The sequence below is a fragment of the Equus asinus genome, chromosome 4, assembly GCF_041296235.1.
Source record: "Equus asinus isolate D_3611 breed Donkey chromosome 4, EquAss-T2T_v2, whole genome shotgun sequence".
In the NCBI taxonomy this organism is placed as follows: domain Eukaryota; kingdom Metazoa; phylum Chordata; class Mammalia; order Perissodactyla; family Equidae; genus Equus; species Equus asinus.
In genome coordinates, this window is record NC_091793.1 from 42306201 (window position 1) to 42328759 (window position 22559).

Below are 22559 nucleotides of genomic sequence, written 5' to 3' on the forward strand. Positions count from 1 at the left end.
AAGATGGCTAAATGCAAAAGAAGAAGTATAGTGGCCAGTCATTCTCTACCTCCAGCCAAGACATGATCTAGGCATAGAAAGATGAGAATCATCTAGATACATATTCAGGAGGTGTTGAGATAGCTTGCTGCCACTTGTTCCTGTTTCCATTTGGAACTTCATAGCTCTGACTCCTACAGTTCTTTTAGAACTTGAATGTGACCTCTTATTTCCACCATCAAGAGAGATCTGAATCCCCCCCTTTTTTTTTTTTTGGTGAAGAAAATTGGCCCTGAGCTAACATCTGTTGCCAATCTTCCTCTTTTTGCTTGATTGTCACTGAGCTAACATCTGTGCCAATCGTCCTCTATTTTGTATGTGGGAAGCCTCTACAGCATGGCTTGATGAGTGGTCTGTAGGTCCACACACAGGATCCAAACCTGCGAACCCTGGGCTGCCAAAGCAGAGCAAGTAAACTTAACCACTATGCCACCAGGCCAGCCCAGAGATCTGAATCTTTGATTCATAAGATTCCCAAATTTCCAATCAGTGTGATCTATTTGGACAGAGAAAATCCTTTGTCTTGTGGATCGGCCACAGTGAACCCAAACCTTGTTCCTGGAGCAGGGAGAGATGACACTCACTGTGGCTGGCAACTGGCAGCAGGAGGACAATACTCACGGTTCAGGTGTATACATGGGCTTGGACCCATGTCTGATGTACTGGGTGCAGTGGAAGACTCGGAAGGCTAGGCCACCCAAGAAATCCCGAGAGGAAAGCAGGCCAGCCACAGGTCGGAGGCGGAAACCAGTGCAAGCTGAGAAGCAAACGAGAAAGAAAACTCAAAGCCCGTCATAGCAGAGCCAGAGGGGTCTGAAGACCTTTGGGCAGGGAAGCAGTAGACTTGGCTTCAAATCTCTGCCTCAATACTGTCTAGCTGGGTGATTTGAACCAAGTAACTTCACTTCTCTGAGCCTCAGTTTCCTCATCTGCAAATTATGGATAGATTCTGCTTAGGGCTATTCTGAGAATCAAAAGAGCTAGTAAATAAAAAGTACTTAGCGCAGAGCCTGGCACATTGGAAACACCCAATTAATTTAGCTTTCATTATTGCTTGTTAAGTGGAACACATATTCTCTGCTTCTCTTGTGTCCAGAGTGCAGCGAGAATTTTCACTCCACTTTCCAGAAAGGAAACATATAGAAGGAACACGTCTAGCTTCTATGCTGCACCTCACACAGTCCACCCCATGAGGAGCAGTGACTTCCCTGATTGGAGCCTTTGGGAAAACAAATGAATATTCTCAATGTGATTCTTTCTGTCCTTTCTCTCTTGACTGTCTGTTGACAGAGGAGTACATTCTGGTCTGCTCTTCGCCATGCAGTAGACTATACGCGGTGCCAATGAATAGGCAAGTAAGTTTACCTAATCCAGGGGTGAAATAATAGGAAGTCCATTGTGGCTGCACGTCTGTGCCACATTCTCTAAATTGCTTTTATCAATAATAAATCTGACATTTTGTTCACTATCTCTCTGGTTTCTATACCTGTATCAGATGGATGCATAGACTTAGAGCCCAGGGTTCTTGGCTCTGCCCCACAAATAGCACACTTCTTACACAAACCCACAGTGTAGCCATCTCATAACAGAGCAGGAGTTGCAAGGAGAACCCTATCTGGGAACCTGGGACTTTAAGTAGTATGAAAAAAATACTTTTCAGGGACATGGATATGGCAAAACCCACGCCTGATGTCTTTCCTTGGATGAGAGTGGCTTAAAGGCGGAGGCTCGAGAGAAGGCAGAACACAGCAGTGAAATTCCCCTTTTCCTGGGAGAGTCAACCTACGAGCATTACCACAAACACACTCATGCTGGCCTCGGTTTATTTTTCTTCCCCTTCCCATTCCCCCAGCCCCCTGGCCTTTGACCCTGATGTGGACTTACTCTGCAGAAATTGAGAAACCTCTTCCAGCTGGGGAATGTTATCCTCGCGGAAGCCACAGTACTTTTCCAGAAGTGGGAAAATGTGATTGTGCTCGTAGCAAGCGTGGGTTTTGTACAGGGACTTCAGGGTCCTGAACACCGTCCCCCAAGTTTTCTTTTCTTCCTCTGTGTATTCCACTCGAGGGATGGGCTGCCCACTAGAACACAGGCACAAAATATTTCTCTCCAGCAGGGCAGGGACAGAGTAGAGGACAAAGGAACGTGAGCAGAGGGAGACAGGTCCAGAGTCTGTGAGCTGCCACCACCCAGACACAGCGGATTGCATAAGTCATTTGAAGGAGGATATAGAAAACATTTGTCTGATTTGGTTAAGCAACAGCACAAGTTCTCACCTCACCAACCGCACTGAGGATTTGCTGTTACTTTGAGAAATCACTTGGCTTTTCTGCTGTCCTTCTTCTCCAACTGTTTACCCAGGGTGGAAATTCACTTATCTTCAGGGGCCAGGCAGGGAACATAAGTGTGTAAAGTAGCAGGTATAGACAACAGGAGGGCTGAGACAACTGAAGAATGCCTCTTTCTAGACAGAGGCATCCAAGTTCAAGTAAAGCAACCTTGTGTTTTGTATTACGTCAACTAGAGCAATTGTATCTGTGGGCTAAAGTGGGTCTAATACATGCACATGAGTTTGAGACCCCTTGTTTCGTGGGCATGCCCTTTCTGGGTTTGATATTTCTCCCCTTGGAAGTTATAAAGGTATTTAAATGCATGCTAGGTATAAGATACACTTACCTAGAATCTTCTGTTATGACAAAACAGAACTATAGGAACTGGTTAAAATGCATGTGTTAGACCCTGCTCCATAGATCCTGAATCTGTGGGGAAGGGGAGGGCCCAGGCATCTGGATTCCAATAAGCTCCCTGGTGACACACTAGTTAGAGTCATCAGTTCGAAAAGTCCTTTCGAAAACCGTCTGAGAATGAGCTGTGTTCTGAACAGGGAAAACAAACGAAAACCAAGCAAAGCCTGACTCCAAGGACCAGTGATTGTTCTCTGGGCTGCAGGCCTGATCCCTAATAGGGTACACAGTGTCTGGGACAAGGCGAGACTGTTTACCTCAGAATTATGGATCACCATCAGGCTCCAAACTCGGTCTCTTCCTGCCCTTTCAGAGTTGTAGCTCATCCAAGGACAAGAAAGCAAAGTCATTGTTATGTTCTACAATGGTGGGCAGGGATTAGGGAAAAAAGACAGATTTTTGTTTAAGAGTTGAAAGTAAGGCAAGCTCAGAAGGTCCTGTAATGGCCAGCAGGGACTTTGAGAAGAACATGGAGTCAGTTCCTGCCTCAGGATGCACCATTATTTCAGGGCAAAGTACTGAGGGAGGAGAACAGGCTTTGGAAATGGGCAGAGATGCATTTAATACTTGGCTTTGCCATTTCTCAGCTATATGGTCTGGGCAATTTAGTAAACCTCTCTGAGCCTAGTTCGTGCAGTTGTTGAATAATAATAAGTAAATATTCACAGGGTGTGGAGAATTAAGTGAAATACTACATATAAAGTACCTAACATTGGTGCTGACAAATAAAACCATTGGGTAACTGGCAATTATCATTATAACTGATTCTTATTTAAAAAGAAAGGTAATTGCTATGTGACATCCTGGGCACTGAAATGTCCCCCTGGTTGACATTTGCTATTTTAGGGTTCCAATGCTATTCACTCTCCATTCTTCCAGCAATGTACCCTCCTCCTGTCTCAGTCTGTGAGGTTCAGCTGGGAGGGAGACTCCACTCCTACCTTCAGAGGTGGGCATGTGACCAGATCTGGCCAATTAGAGTGTCTCATTCCCCTTGCCAGAGTGACTGCTGAGAGATTGGCCCAAGTTCTAATTAGAGCCAGTGAGCCTCAATTAGAGAGCTTTTGTTGATTCTGTTGGAAAGAGGCAGAATCTCTAATTGGGTTGGTATGTTAGCTGGGTGGTGCTGGGGTCTGGCTCCAAGAGAGATGAGGACAATGCTTTAGACCAAGGCCGACACAGAGGATACCAGAGTCAGAGAGACAGAGAATGAGACATTGATTTCCAGATCCACCTGTGCCTAAACTAACCCCCCTCAAACTTTTCACTTAAAGGAGCCAATAAAGTCTCCCTTTTTGTTTGAATTGACTTGTAGCTGAAAGATACAAATTTCTATAACCCATTTAGTGTATTATTAGATAAAATTTCAAAGCCCAACTCCCTCCCAATAACATAGTCCCCACACACATGTAACTATTACCAAGATAAATAATTTGGTGCTGCAAACACAATAGTAATAGTAATTTGTCAGTGCCTCTTCAAGTTGATGTTTTAAGACTTTTATTCTTAAATATTCTTCAGGAGGAGAGAGAGAGCATTGCCTGGCAGATGGGCAGAGAAGAGGGTGGCTAGCCTTGGTAGGGTCTAGCTGCTTCCTTATTGTTTACAGTAATTCAGCTCTGGACCCAAGTATACACGTCTCAAAACAAAAGCCCTGTAGCTAACCAGACCCACCCTCTCATCCACTACTCCCATTCTCTTTGGCTGGTAAACTCCTACTCCATCTGCAGTCTCCTTCACTTCCTTCTGATCCATTGCCCCCTTCTATAGCAAAGCTCCTAATTACATGGCATCATACACTTGTGTTTTGACTTTGGTAATACCTGTTGCATTATTGTTATATCTGTCTTCCAAGTATTCTTCCAGGGGACATAGACTTTGTTGGTCTTGCTCTTGGGGTAGGTTCTGGAACTTAGCAGACATATTTTATCAATTGATGAAGATCCTATGATTCTATGACTCATGAAGCAGGAGTTTGATCCCCATGTGGAATACTGCCTGGGAAGATTCCAGAGACCAAATATGGAAGCTGTTGGCATGGAGGGTGGGGGAAGCCAAGGAGGAGGGCCAAAGTTGAGGCCTGAAAGATGTTACAGTTTTGGAGGTGGGTGGAAGAGGCCAGAGGAGACTGAGAAGAAGCCTCAGAAAGGAAGGAGGGAAATCTGCAGAGGGAGGAATACAGTCAATTCTTGTTACTTGTGGTAGTTATGTTCCAGAAAGTTACCATGAACTCTGAGTTTGTGAATACTGAACCATAGTGCCTAGGGGAAATACAGGGCTAGGGACCCATGAGCATCTGGTAACAACATTTTCAACTGATAATACATAACCTTGTTTTGTGTGTGCTTCTATTTAAAGTACCTCATTGAATATCTATGGTTGAGACATTAACACTGAACTCGCAGCCAACAGCACTATCATTCATGGCTGAATGAAGCTTTTCTAACACACATGCTTTCTCCATCAGGCACATCCCTTGTGCTTAGGACCTCTAGACAGCACCTCACCAATGTGCTGAGAAGAGGGTGCATTTTAAACAGCAAAATTACCAACAAAAAGGACAAAAATTCGACAAACGTCATTCTAACTAGACCTCAAAAAGGATACTTGTTTACAATATAAGAGCTGAAACAAGAAGAAAGTTAGTATGGCCTTGTTCTGTCTCAGCTGGGAACTTGTGCATCAGGCGACTTAAATATTTTCCCCTCCTGTGCATGTCTAGGAATGATCGTGAACAGTACCGCACATATTGATTTGGAGGTCTCAAATAAATTTAAGAAAGCAATCTTTGAAAAATGAGAATCAACTGTACCAGATATCGAGACAAGAGACCTTTTCGAAGAAAGAAAGGATGGTAAACAGCTTCAAAAGTTGAAAAGAGATGAGCTCAAGTGAGGTCTGAAATAGACTTCGAGACCAAGTTCAGCCCCTAACTAGCCACATGACCTTGAGCACATCACTTAACCACCTGGGAATCATCTATAAAAGGTAGGAAATTGATTAGCAGATCTCTAATGCTCTTCTGAGAGCCAGTCATGTGTGGATGGCTTCCAATAATCAATTTAATTTATTTGCTTAACATCCGGGATGGTGAGGCATTCGATCGATTCCACGTTTCTTCATTAAGTTTAACATTTTTATGGAAAGCAAGTTGAGGAAGATCAGTTTCTTTCCTCAAATGCCAACAGCCAAGAAGTGAGTGAGTGCACTTGCCAAGCTGGTTATATGGAGAAGCGTGGTCTCCTGACTCTGAGTTCCCACACTCTCAGGGAAGCAGTTAAGAAGGATTTTGGAGTTAAAGAAACCTAAGTTCAATACTGGAGAATGCCACCTACTAGTCATGCGACCTTGGCAAGTTACTTAACTACTTTAAGCTTTAGTTTTTCTAGCTGAAAAATGGAGAGTTATCAATAAAACTAAATGAAATAACATAAACAATGCATTTAGCAAAGCCCCAGACATAGCAAGGAGATCATAAATATGACTGATTGTTACTGACTATCTGCAGAAGGACTCCTGTGTGTACCTGATTTGATGGTGTCCACCTGACCACGCAGGGCAAAGATGGGGACAGCGGAGAGGGGGCACCATGTTCTGTGATTCCTGCTTGCCACGAGGCGAGACTCAGATGGGCCTGGATCTGACCAAGGTCATCACAGTTCTGGATTCTTCCACTACAGGAGTCGTTCAGAGCAGGAAACGTTCTCATTTTCTCTGGAAGTCTTTCCGTTTGGAGGGTAACTTTGTATTCTGTATACAGAGCCCTAGCATCTCTTTTATCTCCCTCATATCCTACCAAACCTGTCAAACACCATTACCTCAGTGTTCTGGTCAACTTTTAAGTTTCTTGTGCACGTCTCAGGGATGGCGCTCAGGCCCCCAAACACTAAGTTCCCCATAGTAACATTTCTGTAGTTCCTGAGGACTCAAAATAGCAAAACAGCTCTCTTCCCAAATAACATACTAGATATTTGCGCTTTCCTTTGGCTAAAATAGCATCGAGGAGGAGTAGAGAATCCCAGACAGAAAAAAATAAACTCATCTTAAAATTGCCCTTCGCAGCTGGGTCAGATCAGATAAAAGCAGAACGAATGCTGAGGCCTGGCTTGCCTGAAACATCAGATGATTCATTATTTCAGTAAAGCAGCCAACTCCTTCTTGAATGTAAATGATTCTCTTTTTCCTTCTTCCCTGTTTAATGTGGAGAATACCAGAGGCTGTTTGATTCGGGACTGGGGCCTTTTATAATTACCTCAGACATCACTGCATAATTATGTAACAAAGCTGGAGAGAGAGCCGGGCCCAGCTCAGTGGGTAATTTTGTTTTGTCTAGCGGCAATTTTTTTTTAACACGTGTTATTAAAGGGAGGGTTTAAACACACATACACGCACTTACACACGGAAGGCTGGACACTCTATGCTGGTATTTTCCAACCTTGAGCAAGGGACAGGTAGGGTAGCCCCGGTGCTCTTTTCTCTTCCCCTCAACAAGCAGAGCAGACTTACTGTTGATAGTTGTAGGCAATGTCAGCAAAGTACTTCCGCCTTGCTCGGTACACAGGATCTTTAAAACCCTAGGAGAAAGGAGACGCTTGATTTCTCAAGGTTTGGGTGGGAGGGGCCTGGCATACCTACACGTGCTTTGAATGGGGGCTCTTGAGGTCTGACCGTGCACCTCTGAAAACAAAGTCTCAGTTAAACTGAGGGTAAACTCTCCCACTGGATATCATGAAGGACACATTAGTGGCAGCACCTTCAATTCAGTGTGAGCCTTTCTGCCATGGGATTCCAAAGTCAAACGATGTACAGATTTTAAAGAAGAAAGACAAGTATCATATGATTCCACTCATATGTGGGAGATAAACAGACACATGGATACGGAGAACAGATTTGTGGTTACCAGAAGGGACAGAAATGGGGGTAGGGCAAAAGGGGTAAGCGGGCACATGTGTATGGTGACAGACGGAAACTAGACTTTTCGTGGTGAACACGTCTATAGAGAAGTCAAAATACAATGATGTACACTTGAAATTTATATAACATTATAAACTAATGTGACCTCAATAAAAAAGAAGAGAAATCTCACCTACAGCATTTCTAACTTGTAAACTTGCTAAATTAGGCAAAGTTAGTGGATAGACGTCTATGATGAAAATATACAGTATCTGCTAAATTCCTAGCCAATGGCAAGTATCTAGCACTGCCTTCCAATTTCTTGCTAGACTAACAGGGATATTCGTGCTGCTATTGCAATTTATAAAAATATCACTTATTGAGTGCCTACTATGTGCCAGTCTGTCTGTGCTAGGAACTTGTTTTATTTATAACTCCCACAACAATCTTGTAAGGTAGACCCATATGATTATCCTCTTCCTTCTAGAATAAACAGTGGCTCAGGGAAGTGGAGTCAAGTGAAGGTGAGGCCAGGATTTGAATTACTCAGTTCCATGCTCTTTGCACTACACTTTACTATCGTTAACAATTACAATGTGGCAGGGACTCAACTGAGAAATCTCTCAGTACATAATGTGGATGACAAGCATTTCTTCTCTGAGGCTGACTTACAGGCAGCCTTTCCCCAACAATTTGTAAGCAGCACATTTCTGAGTGAAAAGAGTTTAAGTGTATCTTTCAGTGTTGGGTAGGGAGGGGCATCCTTTAGTTGGAGGAAATCCCAACTGATTAAAAGAGAATTTTCCCTACACTTTCTTCTAGGAATTTAACTGTTTAAGGTCTTACATTTAAGTCTTTAATCTATTTCAAGTTAATTTTTGTGAGTGGTGTAAGATAGGAGTCTAATTACGTTTTTTTGCACGTGAAGGTCCAGTTCGCCCAACACCATTTATTGAAGAGACCACCCTTTCCCCATTGAGTATTCTTGGCTCCCTTGTCAAATATTAGTTGTCTGTATATGCATGTGTTTATTTCTGGGCTCTTGATTCTGTTCTATTGGTCTGTGTGTCTATTTTTATGCCAGTACCATACTGCTTTGATTACTATAGCTTTGTAATATAGTTTGAAATCAGGAACTGTGATGCCTCCAGCTTTGTTCTTCTTTCTTAGGATTGCTCCTTGACATTGGTCTTGGCAATGATCTTTTGGATATGACACCAAAAGCACGAGCAACAAAAGCAAAAATAAGCAAGGAAAGTTACATCAAACTAAAGTGCTTCTGCACAGCAAAAGAAACAATCAACTAAATGAAAAGGCAACTAATGAAATGGGAGAAAATACTTGCAAACCACATATCCAGTGAGAGGTTAATATTCAAGATATATGAGCAACTCATACCACTCAGCTAAAAAACAAATAATCCAATTAAAAAATGGGCAAAGGATCTAAACATACACATGGCCAATATGTACGTGAAGAGATACTCAACAACACTAATCATCAGGGAAATGCAAATCAAAACCTTAATGAGGTATCACTTCACACCTGTCAGTATGGCTATTATCAAAAAGACAAGCAGTAAGTATCGGTGCGGGTGCAGAGAAAAGGGAACCCCCATGTATTGCTGGTTGGAATGTAAATTGGTACAGGTACTACGGAAAACAGTATTGAGGCTCCTCAAAAAATTAAAAATAGAACTACCATATGATCCAGCAATCCCACTTCTGGGTATATATCCAAAGGAAATGAAAATCCTTGAAGAGGTGTCTGCTCCCATGTCTAGTGCAGCATTATTCACTGTAGCTAAGATGTGGAAACAACCTAAGCGTCTGTCAATGGATGAAAAGCCATAAAAAGAAGGAAGTCTTGCCATTTCTGACAACATGGATGGACTGTGAGGGTCTCATGCTAAGTAAAATGAATCAGATAGAGAAAGACAAATACTGTATGATCGCACTTATATGTAGAACCTAAAAAAGCCAAACTCATAGAAACAAAGTAGAATGGTGGTTGCTAGGGGCTGAGAGGTGGGAGAAATGGGGAGATGTTAGTCAAAAGGTACAGACTTCCAGTTATAAGATGAATAAGTACTGAGACTTTAATGCACAGCGCAGTGACTATAGTTAATAATATCGTATCATATACTTGAAAGTTGCTAAGAGAGTAGATCTTAAATGTTCTCATTACAGACATACACACACAAAGATGGTAATTATGTTAGGTGATGGATGTGTTAACCAGCCTTATTGTGGTAATCATTTGGCAATATGTATCTGAATCAAATCATCATGTTGTATACCTTACACTTGCACAACGTTATATGTCAATTATATCTCAATAAAGCTGGAAAAAATGGTATTTTACAAAAAATTTGATTATAATCTGAATTTTAGAAAGACAAGAAACTAGCATCATGACTGTAGAACTTTGTTTTGCTCCCTCCAAGCATTTCCCAATAAGCCATGAAATCTACCACTTCAGCTTACAATTTCTCTGCCCCATCATCCCTCCAAACCAAGGTGTTAATGAACATAAGGTGTGAATGATACAAAACGGGCTTGTATCATGGAACCTAATATATTAAAGGAGTCTTTTTAAAGGATAAATGTTCCCTGATTTCAGATATTATTTTTTGTCTGGTTTGATTGGTTGGTTGGTTGGCTGATTGTTTTTTTAAATCAGGTTCTACCAGTAGACCCAGGGATCTAGACATATAATGTAATTTCACCTGAGAATCTTTAGCATAGAGTCTGAGATACAGAAAGAACTACAAATACTTGTTGAAAGAGGGAAGAGAGGAAAGGAGAGAGGGAAGGAGGAATGCTCAGAGGGAGGGAGGAAGAAAGGAGTTTCCTAGGATACATTTTGAAAAATAGAGAAATCCAAATATTTCACACTGGAAAAGCAAAGTAAAATTACCATACATTTTTCTTTTACTCCAAACCTAAATCTAAGATAAATTGAGTGATTATTCAATTTAGAAAAGATTCTATGACACGGTTACTACAAAGTATAACTTCATTGTTTTCTCTAAAGCACTGAATGGTTTCGAATCATTAATTACAGGTAGGAAAGCTTAGGAATCTGAGAACTTAACATTATTGTTGGGCCCACTTCTCCTGGGTGAAGATAAGTTGCTTTGGGATGATGCAGTAAGAAAACGTGGCACCATGATTTGATTTCTAAGCAGTACTAACACACCCTTTTAGGAACCTATCTACCAGGCTGCATGAAGAACGCATCTCCATACTTAGGACTCAAGATACACATTTAATGTTTGTCAATCATTAAGGCTTGACCATTACAAGGCTTACCAACAAGTCTTATTTAACAGTCAATAATAAATAGCTTTCTCTAGCCCCTGAGTATAAAGTATAGACTTCCGCACTTTGCAAGACACCGTGGAGAACATCTTTTTCTGTATTTTGATCTAGATATGAGGAAGGTGAAGCCTACAGAGCCATTTAGCCAAGGGCCTTTAACTGTAGAACCAGCACCTCCACTCGAGTTTTCTGGTCCTACCCAGGCTGGTGAGTTGAGGTTTGAGGGTTGAGGCAGGTAACCACGGAGACAAGAGAATTCCCTGAACCAGTGGATTTCTACTTCATCATGCTGCCTCCAGGAATGGGATGCCCATGACAATTTCTCTTCCTCATTTCGCTCTTTATCTTTATCTTTAATTTACTTTAATGTCTAGGTAGTTTAAAGATTTTTCCATCAGTGAAAAAAAAAAGCTTAATATAAAATTGTAGATCCAGTATGTACTATGTCAGAAGAAATATATATATATATATAAATGAAACAATGGAAGAAATATACCAAAGTCTAACAATGTCATGGAAATAAGAAACAGTGACTATTTTATTCTTCTACACTATTTATACTTTTGAAGTTTTTTGCTGTGAGTGTGGATTTCTTTTATAATTATAAAAAAGTAAGATAATATTAAAAATACATCTCAAATCATTATGGGATGTGGCAGCAGACTCATACATTGAGACACACACACATATAATGTGCTACACAGATTTTCTATATGGGAAGGGAAGATTTCTAACCATGGTCCTTTCCAGTTCAAAGTTTCTAAGGAGTTCATTATCAGCCTGCAAGGGGACCCTAACAACTAGGCTGCCTGGATTTCTGCCCTCTCAGTCACCAATGGAAGAGAACTGTAGCCTCGAAGTCCGTCTCTTGGGAATTTGACCTTGCATCCTTTGGGCTGCCAGGTGACCACAGGGCCTCTGCAGCTCTGTGGAGTATCCTGTGAACTAAGCTATAGTTGGGGATGACTAATCATCCTGTCTCAATTTAGACTAATAGCAGCAATTTCAGTAGCACTGCATGTAATTTATTTGTAATCACTCTGTCTCAATTAAGCTAATAGCAGCAATTTTGGTTGCACCGCATGTAACCAAGTATGTTTTGACAGGAAAATATATTGTTGGTGAAGGAGTGGTGAGGGGGAGAGGGAAGAGGGGAGGGGTGGATGAGAGAAAGTGGAGGGAATTCTATAGGATGCAAAGTTATAACATCACCTGCAGTCTACATGCAATCATTTTTCTGAATCTCAGAATTTTTGTTACTTGGGGTTTTGAAGTGCATGACTTTGTGTTTGTGGGAGTTTTGGGGAGAGGGTTACTATATGGAAAAGTCTTCTGAGTATTCTTCTAGACCGAGATCTTTATTTCATCATTTCTGAGGATAAACCTCAGAAATGCCATCTTTGGACTAGCGAGGAGAAATCAGACAGGTTGAGCTGGATTACTAAGCCATCCAATCACTAGCAGCAAGGCCTGGGCTTGGTCAGTTCACCTCTCAGAGCCTTAGATCCTTCATCAGCAAAATGAGACAGTTAATGGTAGCTACCTCACAGGTTCAGGTGGATTAGATTAGGTAATGTAGGCAGGGCCTCAAGTGAAATTCTGAGTACAAAGGAGACATTCAAAGAATGAAGCATTTGTGCAAAATGATGGGAAATCCAAAAGCTGAGGAGTCTGGCTCGGAACATAGGATACACTCTGGAATCAGTTACTGAACCCCATCGCCCCCCCTTAGGCTTTCTAAATAGCATCTGTAGAATTCTTACACTGCTATTTGCATTTCATCTAGGCCAATAATGAGAGGTTTTTGCATTCCAAGCCAACTGGAAGAAGGATGGTACACAGGAGACAAAAGGTTCCAAGTAGTATTTTTTAAGTATCTGCCATTGCCATCCAGTAGACACTAGCCAAAGATATGCAAACTAATAGTCAAGGATGGTGCTGACCATGCCCCTTCCCCTTGCCCACTTTGTGTTGCTGGCCATGGTCACCACCACTAAGGCCAAGGAGCTTGTACTAGACAGGATCTGGATACTCAGTTGCCCAAGCCAGTAACTTGGAAGTCGTTTTACTTCTTTCCTCTTCTTTTCCTTCACATCCAATAATCATTTTTTGTCCATTCTTCCTTTCAAATATCTTGAGTCTATCTTTTTTAGTTTATTCTCACTGCTACACCTTAATTCAGTCCCTCATCATTTTTTGCCTGGACTATTATAACTGTTTTCCCAATAGTCTTTCTTTGTCTCCTCTCCCCATCCCCTCCCTTCAGCCCAAGCAGACTTATAAAATGCAAATCTGGTGAGGTCACTCCCCTCCTTTAAAACCTTCCAAGGCTTCTCATTACTTTTAGGATAAAGTCCAAGATCCTTAACAGAGTCCATGAGGCTTAATGTGATCTGGCCCCGCCTACATTTCCAACTCTGGGCTAAACCACTCTTGTCCTCATACTATGTCTCCAAATTTGTCCAAACTAGTCTTATTTTAATTCTTTAAACATGTCATGCTTTTTCGCACATTAAGGCCTTCATCCATGCTGTTCCCTCTGATTGGAATACTCTTCCCCACTTTCTTAGACCAATAAGCTACTGCTTGGTCTTTCCCTCTTGGTTTAAACTGCACTTTTAGAGACCTTCCTTGATTTTCCCAAAGTTTATTGGCTTCCCTCTACAATACACTCTCTCAGCAACCTGTGTTTCTCCTTTCAGACAATCATTATACTTGTTAATAATTACTAAACTCAGGAAGCTATTTGTCTTACGTATCACTGGACTTTCAGTGCATAGCATACTCAGCATACTCCTGAGTAGGAGCTGTTAAGAAAAATTATGCAAAACTTAGGAAAAAGGACAAAACAAGTTACTGTGTGCCTTTTCCAAGTCATAGTAGGTCATTGTCTAATGATCACAGACACTGTATGCTCTAGGTGGTTGTATATTTGTTCGATGTGCAATTTACTACTTAGTGACTCTTCAAAGTTAGATGCTGACTTATAGAAGAATGATAAGTTGCAAAATATTTATTTTATGATCAAGTTGAAATGACTTCTGTCCAGTAGAAAGGATATCACTTGTGATTATGGCTTTATTGCCTTATAGGGCATTAATAATTTGTGTATCCATCTTTGTGATCATATTCCAGCATTCTATTTGTCTATGATAACATGTACTTTGGTCTCTTGTAACTTCCTTTACATGATCTTTGTCATCTTGCTGGTTCCCTCACCACTAAGTCAATGGATCTTTGACAGACACTCACTATATACTGTATGACAGTTGTTTTTAACTTTTTGAAAATTATGCTTTGAGGGAGCAACTTAGTAGGAGAGCAACAAGTCTTTGATGACTCAACTGGCCAAGTGACCCTTAGAATAGACTCTGACAGAGCCCTCAAGTGGAGAAGGTTGGGAGGGAAAAGGAAGAGGAAAGAAGTACTGGAAGTAGAGCCCCGGTCTTGGGGAAGAGAGTAGAGAAACTCAACACCCATACTTTGAAGGACTGAAAAGCAGTTTGAGAGACTTGGATCAAGAAGTAGAAGTAAACACAGAAGCATGGTTGTCTTGGCTGATATTTTTTCTACCAGAAAGCCCCTCCAGTGCAGATCTCCAGTCTAGACACAGGTGCAGGTGTTAGGGAAACTGGACTAGGGAGCTCTGGGCTTAGGGTCTGCATGGCAGAGGCTGCCAGAGCTCCCCAGGATCTGTCCTCCCTCCTTATTTCAGAGAACATTGCTAAACTATTTTTCCAAGTCTTATTTGAAGTTAGTAACGGCCCTGTGACTGAGCTGTAGTCAATGGGATTTGAGTGAAGGGATGTCATAACCTTCAATTTGGGCCCATAAAAACCTTCCAGGAGCAATTCTCACTCTCTCTTTTCCCAAGTGCTGACAGAATGCAGAGGGTTCCAAGGACTTGGAGGAGGGTACAGCCATTAGAAGGAGACTTGATCTCTGCAAGGTTTTGTGGAGCAATTTCCCTATTGACTTACATTGGAAATAAACTTTTATTGGGTTAGGCCATGGAGATTTGGAGGTTGTTTGATAAGCTGTTAGCTTACCCTGGTTGCTGGAGGGCTCAATTCAGATCTCCCTCTTTGCATAAGTCCCCTCTAACTATTCCAGTCCATACAGATCTTAGAACTAAAAACACATGCCATCTGATTCATTAAACTGGGTGTTTAATCATGTACTTTTTTGCATTATGGTTTAGCCAAATATTACCCAAACTGTATTCCATGGAACACTACCATTCAAGATAATGTTGCTAGGTTCTCCATTAAAAAAGGGTGCCATAGATAAATGAGTTTGAGAAACATTAGTTTGAAGGGGCTTCATTTTTGCAGGACTTTTCAAAGCCTCTAAGGAGATAATGGGACTTGTATACACTTAAAATGGGGTTCTAGAATACAGCATTTCTCCCTTTGGTCATGAGTTTTTTTTATAGACTACAGTTTGGGAATCATGCATATGACCCTTCACCTGTATAAATAGTCATCCCTTAGTATCCGTGAGGGATTGGTTCTAGGACTCCCACCATGGGTACCAAAATCCACGGATGTTCCCTTATGTAGTCTTTTATAGGCCGGCCCCATGGCCTAGTGATTAAGTTCAGCGTGCTCTGCTTGAGTGGCTGGGGTTTGGTTCCTGGGCATGGATTTACACCACTTGTTGGTGGCCATGCTGTGGCAGTGACCCACATATAAAATAGAGGAAGACTGGCACAGATGTTAGCTCAGGGCAAATCTTCCTCAGAAATAAATAAATGAATAAATAAACAAATAAATAAAGTCCCTTATATAAAGTGGTATAGTATTTGCATATAACCTATGCACATCTTCCCATATACTTTAAATCATCTCTAGATTACTTATAACGCCTAACGGAATGTAAATGCTATGTAAATAGTTGTTATACTGTACTGTTTAGGGAATAATGACAAGAAAAAGTCTGTACATATTCAGTACGGACACAACCATCATAGGTCTTTCAATGTGGAACCCATGAATCCGGAGGGCTGACTGCATATCTTGTACCTCCTATGAGGTTGCAAGTCGTGAGGTAGTGAATGTATTTTGTTCTGATACTCTCAAAGTATAAAGTCAAATATCATAGTCAAAAATATAAAAGTCAAAAGTATAAAGCCCAATGCGCACAGTTCCACAGCATCAGTGTGAAAAGCTTGTCCTGGGGAAGAGGTAGGTGGAAGGCTTTAGGGAGGCCAAGATATATGAATTAGGCCTCAAATAGATGTTTGCCAACAGGGAGAGAACAGGTGGAAGGATAAGGAAGAGCACCCCGGTAAAGAAAACAACATGGGCAGGAGCACAGATGCCGGGAAATGGTCAGAGAAAGGAGAGGCAACTTTAGAAATGGAAACCAAGCAGACCTTTTGGGATTCTGCCTGCCAAGCTTCCAGTTGTATCCCAGTCCCCTCTGGCCTCCCTTTGGGAATAGTAGACACACTTCCTCCCTCTGCCCCACAACTGGAGGCCCCTGGAGGGCAGAGATCATGTTTCGTTAATCATGTCAACCCCCTTTCCTTTACCTGGCCCCGGACACAGTTCACATACCCGTGAGGCCACACAGCCCTGAGAGTTCTCATCTGAAAATGAGAAAGTACAACCTTCCCAGGATGGTTTTAACACTTAAGTTTTAAAAATGCAGGTAAAGCATTTAGCACAAGGCCTTACGTACAGTCCCTGCTCAAGAAACGTTCGTTATGAATATCATTTGCTTGATAAATGTTTGGGGAAGGAAGAAAGGGAGAGGGGAAGAAGGGAAGGCAAGAGACTGGCAGCAAAGGAAAGAAGACAGGACGGACAAGAATACAGCTACCCTACTTCATTTTCCCACTTGACTAACACTGGAAGGCAAATGCCTTTTACCTTCTGTTTCGGGAACAACCTTCCTTGGTCTCATTTCTCAACGTGGCTGTTTTGGAGGCCCTGAAGTGAGATGCTGGGTCAAACATCAGTGCATCCTGCCAAGGGCAGGGGTCAGGGGAAGATGAGATCAGTCTGAACACCAGGGGACAGAGTGGAACAGAGGGTCCTTTCAGGAAGAACACCAGCATCATTCCTCGCACACTGAGGCCAGGGCCTGTGGGGCCTGGAGGGCCAGGGGAAGCACCCTGGATGGTTTACTCCGTCCTTGGCCCAGCCGTTCTCAGGATCTGATGAGAATCCACAGGAAGGAACAGAGAGAGCCTGGCCTCCTCATCGGAGGGACTGTGTACAGGATAAATTGTATTTTTATGATAAAATTCATGACACTGAGAGGCCAGGGAGCCAAAGAAATGGGTTGGGTCCATAAGGAGAAATCAATTCCAGAGGGTTTTAAGGCCAGGCCCATCTGCCTGGAGGTGACACAAGGATAAGGGAGGGAAATGCCATGTCTGTGGCCTGGCCTTATCCCCCATGGTTCCAAATAAGCCGAGGTGGCCAATGGAAGGGGCAGGAGGATGGGAGGTTGTACGAGGAGAAAATACCCTGATGGGCTGATCTCATGGACCGGGTTGAAGGCAGCAAGACAGCTTTTCCAGAGAAAGGATATCTTTGGAGGTGCTTTGCTCCCAGACCCCACAGACAAGAGACTCCAGATGAAGACCTGGCAAAGGAGATACAGAGCTTCTCCTGGAGGGGCGTCTGTACTCGCAGGCTCCACGGAAGTGGCTACACCATTCCCAGGAAGATGGAACAGGGATCAAAGTCCTCCAACCTTACCTTTGGTTTTTTGGGGGGAGAGCATATTTAAGTAATGTATATTAGGAGCCTTAAATACAATTTCTACTCCTAGATTAAGTGATTTCACAAGTAAGTATCAAAGAAGCTATGGGGAGTCCACACCAAGATGCACAGGCAAGAACATTCACTGCAGAGTTATTATAATAACAAAAGATTGGAAACCTCTACACACTTGCCATTGGAGGCTGGTTAGTAAGTTGTGGCACTGCATTAAAAAAATCTCTACACATACACACACAAATATATACACGTATATATGTATAAATAGAAGAGAGAGAGAGAGAGAGAGATGAGGGGACAGAAGGAAGGGGGAGAGAGGAGGAAGGAAGCACACCAAAATGTTAATATTATTTTAAGACAGTGTGATTATACACGATTCTTTTTCTGTTTTGAAGGCTGGGAATGGGGAGGGAATTCACCTTGGTTTCTGTTTATAAAATACATTCTTGTTGTAAAAAAAAATTGCAGAATACTACCAAGAGAAAACGAGAAATAACTGAAATTAGGGGTTATCGTTATTTTCTTTCTCATGCTTTTCTGTGTTTTTCACGTCCACGCTAAGGGGTTTACTATGTGAATTAGAACAAGCAACAAGTGCTCATATTTGAAACTGTCAACCTACTCCTGAAATAGCTCTCTGTTTGTTTCTGTGAAAAGGCCTGAATTTCTGCCACTGGCTAGACGTTTGCCTTCAGGCACTGTGAGTGCTCGGTTAAGAGTCTATAGACACAAAGCTTAGCAGGGAACCTTAGAAAGGTCATTTACTTGCGAGGGGCCTCAATGAATCTGTCTGTAAAATGGGAACAACTGCTTTGCTTACTGAAAAGAGCCTTTGTGATGAGCAAGTTCCCAACTTATGCGACTATAAAGACCCACATAAGTGTGCGGAGAAAACAACTCCTGATGGCATGCTGACACCCCCATTGAGTCGCACTAAGCCATTGCCAATGAAAACATCTTCCAAGTCACTTAAAGATCAAGGAGCCATTTTCCTGGGCAGAAAATCAAGGACAGTCAACAAGATGGAGGCACTTCTCCCCTACAGAGGCTGTCAGAACTGGCCCTGAGCCCAGCCTGGGCTGCTCTTCCCCAGAAGCCTCTGCCCTACAGAAAAGACCGATAAAATCTCCCACCCTGGTCCTCTACTCAGAAACCATTCAAGGATCCACTCCTCTGTCCACAGACACAGGACACAGTCCAACTTCTTCACTGTCTGGTACATCAGACGTTTTAGAATCTAACCCTCACACCCAATGCACCAGCCAGCCATTCCACAGTATTCCTCATACTTTCAGGACTCCGAGCCTTTGCAGATACTGTTCCCTTAGCCTATAATCCCTCTCTTTTCCTTATTTGACTAGCATCTTCTACTCAGTTTTTAAGATCTAGTTCCAGTGTCACCACTCCCCACTGTCTCCCTGTACCTGGTAGAGTTGTTAGCAAAATTTGCTGTCTCCAAAGCACTTGAATTAAACCTCTGTAATTGTACAAAGTCAGAAATAAAGATAGTTTACGTGTGTGTATGCACACTTACGTACATATATCATATATAAACAATAGTGTCTGGACAGTGATCCATATTTGCTCCTACAATCATAATGACCATGATAATGATGGTGGTGATGATGGATGAGTAGACACTCAATAAATGTTTGCTGTACAAGCAAACAAAGGAAGACATGTTGTTCCAAAGAGGGGATGAGAGTGGTATGGGGGAGGGGAGGAAGTGAGAGAATCTCATCTGAGGGGCCATGGACTCACCGGGTGGTCTGCGTCCAGTTCCGCTCCATAGCTGAGAATCTGATTGGCAAACCTGTCCAGCTCTTGGATGGTTCTCGGGAACCAGGGCACTGCAACACAGAAAGGGCAGGATACTGAGCGGCAGACTGGCAGGGTACAGGCAAAGGCCTCACCAGGGTCGGAAGCACGGCATCAGTCCCAACGAGTCAAGTCAATGGCGGTGGCAAGTGCTGTCTCTGATAACCCCCAAATCATTCAAATTCAAAGGTTAAATCCCATTTTCCTTGGAAACTGATTTTATTTCTTTTTCTTATATCGGCTTTATTGAGGTATAATTGACAAATAAAATTGTGAGATATTTAAGTGTGCATTGTTGTGATTTGATATATGTATACATTGTGAAAGGATTCCTTAATATAGTTGATTAGCACATCTATCATCTCACACATATGTATCTTCTTTGAGGGGTAGGAACATTTAAGGTCTACTCTCTTAGCAAATTTCAATTATGCAACAGTGTTGTCAACTATAGCCACCATGTTGAACATTAGATCCTCAGACCTCATTCCTCTTATGACTGAAAGTTTGCACCCATTTACCAACCTCTCCCTATTTCCTTACCTCCCAGCTCCTGACAACCAGTTATCTACTCTGTTTCTATGAGTTTAACTTTCTCTGTTGTCGTTTTTAGATTCCACGTATAAGTGATCCCATGTGGTATTTGTCTTTCTCTGTCTGGCTTATTGGCACCTCGGAAACTAGCTGTATAAAGCATTCCCAAACATATTCTCTTTCCTGGAGATTTTCTCTGAATTATCTCAAAATTCATCTCCCTCCCACCTATCATAGTATTTTGATGATTTTCTTTAGCAGCAGAATAGTACATGTAACCCCAGGATATAAATTAGATAAAAATGGAGCTATTTTAGTGTAAACAAGGGTGGGCCCATGAGACCCCATCTGGTGGCCCCATCTTCCTACCTTGTGCCTCCTTCCCACAGGCCTCCAGGCACCCCAGCAAAATATTTTGATGCCAAAGCCAATTTGAAAGCCACTGGTGAAGCGGAGGGAATGCAGTCAGGTAGTCTGGGATATGACGGTGCCTTGCAGGACCTAAAGAATCTGTGGGCTTGCTTTTGAATCAGCATAGTGGGGAGAAGACAGGGCCTGAGTTGTGTGGCCTACAGTGACTGGGTCTTGCACAGAGAGGGACCTCAGAGGGAAGAGCAGGTGTTAGCACCCAAATTCCTATGGCCTACAGGAAAGAAGACACACCGGGGGTGGAACTATCCCAGGAATGAACAGAGACTAGGACATTGTGGACAGTAGGACATGAGCGTACTTCCAGGTGCACAGAGGGAAAGGAGGGAGGAAGGGAGCGCAAAAAGGAAGAAGAAAGGAAGGAAGGAAGGAACTCTGTTATGTTAAGATGTAAGGCACCAATAGCAACCACCGCCCACAGAGTGTCGACTCTGGTCTAATTGCTGTTGTGGAAGTATCTGTAAAACAAGGAAGGCATTATGTTCTACCGTACAAATGAGAAACTGAGGCTCTGAAGGTCTAAATAATTGACTTACACAGGAACTAGGAGAGTGGTAGGTCCCGAAAGAAACCAGACAGTAAAAGTAGACATGGTGGGGGCCATGAGATGAGCCCAAGGTGTCCAATGCTTCCCCTGACGTGAGGTTTAGGGGAAAAGATGCTAAACTTGCAGTCAGTCAACTCTGGCTTGGAATTTCTGCTCAATCTGCCTATTTATCCTCTCTGTGCCTCAGTCCCAACTCTGTAAACTTTGGAATAACAGCAACAACAATAGGAAGAACAGCTAACATATTTTGAAGTCTTACCATGCGCGAAGTACTTTGCTTAGCATTTTTGGTGGAATATCTCCGTTGATCTGAGGATTGCTGCCAGGAGTAAATGAGAATGTAGGCAAAGGGTGCAGCCCAAGGTCGGGCCCATAAAAGGTTGCTTTCCATCTCATGCATGTGCTTTCTAATTCTGGCCCTGCTCAGCTTGGGCAGGAAAGAACATGCCTGCCACCTAGTGGCCAGATTGGAAAAATGTCATCTGTGGTCAATAGATGACAGCATCAGACAGGAACCAGCTGCATTCCACCAAAACAATGAGATTCTTATCTCAACAGCATCCGTAAAGGTCTATTTAGAGCCTGTTTCCATAGACCTGAGATGCTAAGCTCTCTACTGCCTATGTTAATAATAAAAATTAGCACTGAGCACTGTTCCAAATTAAGAGTACTGGTGGGTACTATTGGTCTCATATTATAAACAAGGAAACAGGTACAGAGAGGTTAAGTGGCAAACCCAAACACACACTGCTAGGAAACAGCAGAGTCAGGATTCAAACTCAGGCATGGCTGACTCAGTGGTCTCAGGTCTTGACCATGAACCCATCCTGCCACTTATGGAGGGAGCAGAGCACACTGTTAGGAGGGCCGCCTCTGGAGCCTGACTGCCCGATTGTCTTTGCAGTTGCCCTCTTGGCAGGTTCCCTGCCCCTAAGCCAGTCCACTTCTCAAGATCAGCTCCCTGTGATAGTACTACTGGGAGCAGACGCTGTCACTGTAATTCCAGCAAAGGCTTATGTAGGACTTGCTGTGTGCCAGGCACTGTCCTAAACACTTCACATACACTACCTCACGCAATCCCCTAACAGCCCCAACAGGTGGGTGCTATTATTATCCTCATTTTATACCGATGAGGAAACTGAGGAACAGAGAGCGTAAGTCTCTTCACAGATCTCCTTGGTCCCATCTGCTAGACTTTGGAGTCTGGGATGACTCAGCACCAGGCTCTGCTCACCTAGCAGGGAACCTGGCTTCCTACTTTGTCATCTAAACTTCTCCCCAAGCTTTCCTTTCTCCTTGAGTCTAGCACTTTGCCTTGCACAATGGACCTCTATTGTCAGCCCTGAAAATGGGGTCTATTTCCTATGCAGGTTTGCAAGGGCTTGAGAAAGAACATCCTATTATAGTCAACCAGGGCTCAGGATCTCCTCTGAGGCCATTCCTGTTTCTCCAGAACGTTGCCATCCCATCACCTCACTTCCAAGGCCTCCCTTCCCCA

The 22559-nt window shown here is 42.8% G+C and overlaps 1 protein-coding gene across 2 annotated transcripts in view; it reads right to left on the reverse strand.

The window, feature by feature from the left end:
- PAH (phenylalanine hydroxylase) overlaps window positions 1-22559 on the reverse strand; it is a 69933-nt gene that overhangs the window by 13358 nt on the left and 34016 nt on the right. For both annotated transcript variants that reach the window (XM_014835046.3, XM_070507166.1), the window contains exons 4-7: window positions 19495-19583; window positions 7290-7357; window positions 1924-2120; window positions 661-796 (exon numbers count right to left, since the gene is read on the reverse strand). In XM_014835046.3, coding sequence (XP_014690532.1) covers window positions 661-796; window positions 1924-2120; window positions 7290-7357; window positions 19495-19583 — 490 coding nt within the window. The remainder of the gene's footprint in view (window positions 1-660; window positions 797-1923; window positions 2121-7289; window positions 7358-19494; window positions 19584-22559) is intronic.